This window comes from Cebus imitator, unplaced genomic scaffold, assembly GCF_001604975.1.
Source record: "Cebus imitator isolate Cc_AM_T3 unplaced genomic scaffold, Cebus_imitator-1.0 Scaffold334, whole genome shotgun sequence".
NCBI classification, from domain to species: Eukaryota; Metazoa; Chordata; class Mammalia; order Primates; family Cebidae; genus Cebus; species Cebus imitator.
In genome coordinates this window covers 2,349,218-2,355,217 of record NW_016107649.1, presented here as the reverse complement: position 1 = coordinate 2,355,217, position 6,000 = coordinate 2,349,218, and the positions used below count along the sequence as shown (strand labels likewise).

The 6,000-nt window shown below is 34.5% G+C and overlaps 1 protein-coding gene across 1 annotated transcript in view; it reads right to left on the bottom strand.

Annotated features, from left to right (window-relative positions):
• The window catches only part of LOC108286993 (CD2 associated protein), a 149,978-nt gene that overhangs the window by 46,994 nt on the left and 96,984 nt on the right, over positions 1 to 6,000 (bottom strand). Inside the window, exons 7-10 of the mRNA XM_017505165.2 lie at positions 5,819 to 5,897; positions 5,316 to 5,410; positions 2,461 to 2,565; positions 1,048 to 1,084 (exon numbers count right to left, since the gene is read on the bottom strand). Coding sequence (XP_017360654.1) covers positions 1,048 to 1,084; positions 2,461 to 2,565; positions 5,316 to 5,410; positions 5,819 to 5,897 — 316 coding nt within the window. The remainder of the gene's footprint in view (positions 1 to 1,047; positions 1,085 to 2,460; positions 2,566 to 5,315; positions 5,411 to 5,818; positions 5,898 to 6,000) is intronic.

The following is a 6,000-nucleotide window of genomic DNA, read 5'->3' as shown; positions in this document are numbered from 1 at the left end:
AAAAAAAAAAAAAAAAAAAAAAAAAAAAAAAAAGATGCATTGAAAAATAACAGATGAAACCATGTTTAATAGAATGAACAATGTACCAGAATCACCAGGCTTAATTTCTAATCCTAGAGTTGGCGCTACTACCCTACTCTGTGGTCTCAGTTCCTTCTTTGTCAACTTTAGGTGTTAGAGATCATATCCTCTACCATACTGCAGTTCGTGGTGATGAAAACATGTTATTTTTTCAGTGTCCAACATATGAGTACTGAGCACTTGAAATGGCATTCCTATGACAGAGAAACTGAATTTTTAAATTTTATGTAATTAATTTTAAAAGCCCCACATGGTTAATGGCTACCATATCGAAGGGTAAAGCTATATAATAAGGCTTCAACACCAACTTCTATAAAAATTAGTTTTATGCTTTCTTTGCTCCAGGATTAGGTCAGCAAATACAAAGCTAAAATCAAGGGAGAAAAAGATTGGATTATCCTAAAAAAAACAGCAAATCTTTTAGGAAATAGATATTACACCTGTAAAGAGCAAGTATTCAAAAGTAGAATTTATGAAAGCAAAGAGCCAGATTACAAAACTTTAACTCTTGAAGACACTACTAGGTATACCATAATTTATTCATCTATTTAAAATCATCTATTTTGTTTAACCTTCAGCATACTCTCTGTAAGAAGAGTATGCAAATTAATATTATTTGAGACATTAACAAATGGATTTCATTTGGAAAGGTGGAATAACTAATTGGCCAGGTCAATATATTAAGTTTTCTAAAACAGTGTAAATTTGGTCAATTTTATTAACTTAAAATTACATATAAAGTATCTACATTATTTTCAAGATCCCTATTTTATACCATTTGTACTTAAAAAAATATTGACAGATACTAATGCATGGGAACACTCAATTTTCATATATTTCTAAAAATTTTTACAGACTACAACATACTTGACTTAAAAGTTAATAATCTGCATTAGATCCAATATGGTCATTTTAGAATTTTCAAATATTGGAAATAGCAAACTGAAAAATATGTTTCTTACATACCTGGACCCTTAGCAGGAGGTGGTGGTTTCTTCGGTTTCTGTTAAAATAATAATGGTGGAAATGGCTGACCAGTTTCATATCAAATATAGTTAAAATAAACACCAATTAGTAATAATCTAAATTATACAAATGTCTCTCCTCTTCATTCCATCCTTGCCAAAAACTATAAAATGCTAAGATCCTAACAACTACCCAAAAGGGCAATGACAACAAATTATTTCATTAGAAGAAATAGTCTCATTGATCAAAATTCAGTCAAATATTTCAATCTATATATCACTGGATTGAATTAACCTTAAAAATCTTAATGAGCAAAAACGTTCTGCTCTACCTTCCCTAGGTTAAGAGTCCTAAGTACCATTTTACCCCTCTTTTGCAGCAGGGGTTGTGGGGATTGGAGGACTGGCAGAACAAGGAAGGGACCTTCTTGTTGTTGTTGTTGTTTTAAATAAAAAAAAGAAAGCAGAGTAGCAACAAACAGACCTAGTTTTCATGATTAACTCTTCGGAACTCTCAAAGGAACAGTTAAAGGCAAAGACCTGTTTTTCCTCAATTTATAAACATTCACTCATTTTCAAGGCTTAATACCTTTAAAAAAATTGAGACACATTTCTAAGTTTGTAAACTTCGTTTTTACAAATTAAGAATAACTGATAAGCCATAATGTTCAAACATAATAAAAGCATAAAAATGTATTCATTAATAAAAGTACAAAAGTAAATCATATGAAGGCTGAATCAATACTGAATGCAACCTAGCAAAAGAAAGGCCTCAGACAGCCTAAGCTTCCACTGAGTTAAGAGTTCTGCATTGGCTTAAACCTAACATGGTAGCCCATCCCTCTGTGTGCTTACGCTAATGCTCTTTCCCTCTATTTTAAAAACTCCATTATATTCCTCATCCATGGAGAAAGGAGACCAAGTTGTAGAAAGGCAAAACACCACGGACGAATGACTCAGCCTCACTTTTTCTCTGAGAAGTGACACACAAAAAAACAAATTCCATAAGGAGGCAAAGACTGCTTCTTGCCCTCCCCCAAAAAATGCACCAACAGAATAACAATATCCACAAGACCTTAAAATAAACTAAAGCTTTTCAACAACATTAAATAAAAATACAATTTCTTCCAGGAAAATACTAATTTATGTTAATAGGATAGACAGCCCTTCTTAAATTATAAAATAAAGAAGTCTAAGGTTACTTTTCAGTACAGTCAGGAAAGAAAAAAAGGAGGAATAAAGTACAGAACTGAAACATTATTTTGTTTTACTATAACTCAACTCCTACCTGAATAGCTACATCTGAAACTCCTTCATAAAATTTATTTAATAACAATGAAAAAAACTTGTTTACAAAAGTATAGTGGCAAAATGTTCTTTCAAGTATTATCATCATTGAAAAACAAAAGCTTACTGGAAAGTCTTTGTCCAGTTCATTTATCTGAACAGCAAAATTGTCTGGAAATACTCCTTCTTTACCATTAAGTTCACCCTTCCACCAGCCAGCTTCTCCAGTCTCCTAAAAAGCAAAACAGAAAAAGACAATGGAAGTTTTTAAGATAAGGTCAGGCTGGAGTGCAGTGATGCAATCATGGCTAACTGCAGCCTCAACCTCCTGGGCTCAAGTGATCCTCCCATCTCAGCCTCCCAAGTGGCGAGGACCACAAGTGTACAACCATAAACTTCTGGGCTCAAATGATCCTCTTGATTTGGTCTCCCAAAGTGTTGAAATTACAAGAATGACCCACTGTGCCCAGATGGAACTAAACAGATCACATTGTCCTAAAAGAAAATATTCCCCACATATTACTTTTAGCAGTAGTTACAAAATTGAGTTTAATTTTTTTAAAACATATCAATTTTAAAATTCCATCTATATGGTTAAAATGTTCTCAGGGGAAACTGGAAAAAGATAAAATAAGGCCGGGTGTGTTGGCTCACATCTGTAATCCTAGCATGTTGTGAGGCCAGGCTGGGTGGATCACCTGAGGTCAGGAGGTTGAGACCAGCCTGACCAACAAGCTGAAACCCCATCTCCACTAAAAATACAAAAATTAGCTGGTGTGGTGGCAGGCACCAGTAGTCTCAGCTACTCAGGAGGCTGAGACAGGAAAATCACTTGACCCCAGAAGGCAGAGGTTGCAGTGAGCAGTGATCGTGTCACCACATTCCGGCCTGGGTGACAGAGCAAGACTCCATCTCAAAAAGAAAAAAAAAGTTAAGATGAAAGGAAGCAGAAAGGAGAGAAAGATGGAGAGAGAGAGAGAGAATTTGAATTTCCAAACTGTATCTTTCTTAACATTCTTAACACTTTATATACTAAAAATTAATCACATTATTCAGCTGCTTTAAAAAGTAATGAGATTTGACCAGGCACAGTGGTTTCATGCTTTGTAATCTCAGCAACTTGAGAGGCTGATGTGGGAAGATCGCTTGATGCCAGGAGTTTGCAAGACCAGCCTGGGCAATATAGCAAGACCCTGCCTCTACAAAAATATTTGAAAACATTATTAATTAGGCACAATGCGATGCAACTGTAGTCCCAGCTACTTGGGAGGCTGAGGCAGGAGGATCACTTGTGCCCATGAGCTCAAGGCTGCAGTGAGCTATGATCACATCACTGCATGTCAGCCTGGGCAACTAAGCAAGACCTTGTCTTTAAAACATGTATTTTTTTGAATTAACAAGGCCTTCTAAGTTTCTTCCAAATACTCACCACCCTTGCATGAAAAATTAGGTGTAATCAAACTATATTAATATTAAAAATTACATACATCTGTAAAATTCTTGCTAAATGATTTTACCTGCTGTTGCCACTAAAACAATAAACTATGTGAGATGATAGATATGTCAATTTGCTTCACTACAGTAACATTTTTACTATTTATATGTATCCTATAACATCATTCTACTTTAAGTATACACAATAAAACTTATTTTTTTAAAAAAATTACATACACTGTGCCATCTAATAACAAAGTCAATGTAAAACAATGGGGCCAGGTGTGGTAGTTCACACTTGTAATCTCAGCACTTTGGGAGGCCAAAGCAAGAGGATTGCTTGACACTGTTTACAATAGCAAAGACCTGGAACCAACCCAAATGCCCATCGATGACAGACTGGACGGGGAAAATGTGGCATATATACACCATGGAATATTATGCAGCCATCAAAAACGATGAGTTTGGGTCCTTTGTAGGGACATGGATGAACCTGGAAACCATCATTCTCAGCAAACTGACAGAAGAGCAGAAGATCAAACGCCGCATGTTCTCACTCATAGGCGGGTGTTGAACAATGAGAACACATGGACACAGGGAGGGGAGCACTACACACTGGGGTCAGTTGAGGGGAAATAACGGAGGAAAGGTGGGGGGTGGGGAGCTGGGAAGAGATAGCAAGGGGAGAGGTGCCAGATGTAGGTAATGGGGAGGAAGGCAGCAAATCACACTGCCACGTGTGTACCTATGCAACAATGTTGCATGTTCTTCACATGTACCCCAAAACCTAAAATGCAATAAAATAAATAAATGGGAAAAAAAGAAAAGAGGATTGCTTGAGCCCAACAGTTAGAAACTGCCTGGACAACACAGCAAGACTCTGCCTCCACTTAAAAAAAAAATAAGTGAGAGGAGGAATTTCAAAAATTATTCTACATTGTTATAGCAAAAACTAAATATTTGTAATTTTCCTAAACATAGATAGTTATTTTAGGATTCTGCCCACACACAAGTACTACTGGGTTTTCTCTTTATTTTGCATTAGGATTTATTCCAAGTTATAAAATCACTTCATTCTTTAAAATGGCGACATCATTTTCCATAGCATGAAGAGTTTCAGAACAATTTCCATACTGATGGATATTTAGCTTGTTTCCCTATTTTTCTTCTTCTGTTTATATTACAAACAACACTCCAAACAATATAGAGGAGAAAAACTAGAATGAGGCGAAAGAGAATTAAGAACAGAAACCTGGAAAGTTGAGATTAATTTAAAAAAAAAATTACTTAAAAAACAAAAGCAAATATGATGGTTAACAATAATTCCCAATATATAAATTTTAACAAATATAGACAATAAAAGTTAGCTCAAAAAGAGAACATTCTGAGCACTTACTATGTGCCAAGTTTTCAGGACTTAGAAACAAGACAAAGTCCCAGCTCTTCCAGATTCCAGGGTGAATATAAGAACATTCTAGGGGGAATATGTAACTTTTGAAAAATATTTCTACAAATAAATTAATTCACTGAAAAACAGAAATACCTTACCTTACTTATCAAATGGATTATCTCCCCCTCTTTAAAAGTAAGTTCATCTTCATTAGTACCTTCATACGCAAATAATGTTCTACAATATTCTTTAGCTGAAATAAATAATGTAAATAATGTGGCTCACACAAATGGATTCATTCAACAAATACTTATTAAGACTCTATTTTGCATAAAGTACACTAAAAGTTATCAAGGATGAACTTAATAATCTATCTTTAAATTTTAAAATACTTATAGTTAATACCATATGTTAAGTAACAATTTCATTAATCACTCATTCAAATATAAGTGCTTGTGATGTTCCAGGCACAGGTTCAACTACAAAGAGATACATCACTCAACCAACGAAGTATATCAAAATCCTTGACCTCATGGTGCTTACATCTAACAGAATTTACTATTCTAATAAAGTAGTATAAGAAATGCTTTCAACAAGTCTCATAATACATTTGAGTATGTTTCTACTATTCTCAATATGAAAGCTTTATTCAAAAACATACCTTTAATTTTACCATCTGTGTCTGTTTTTGTTATCTCCACACTCTGAGTTTTGGGTCCCAGTGACTGTATGATTAAGGGCTAGAATAGAAAAAAACAATGGCATAAACTATTTCAAGATAGAATAAAGATAATATTGTTAAACAAAGTTTCCATTTACAGTTACCCAACTTTCCTTAACAGT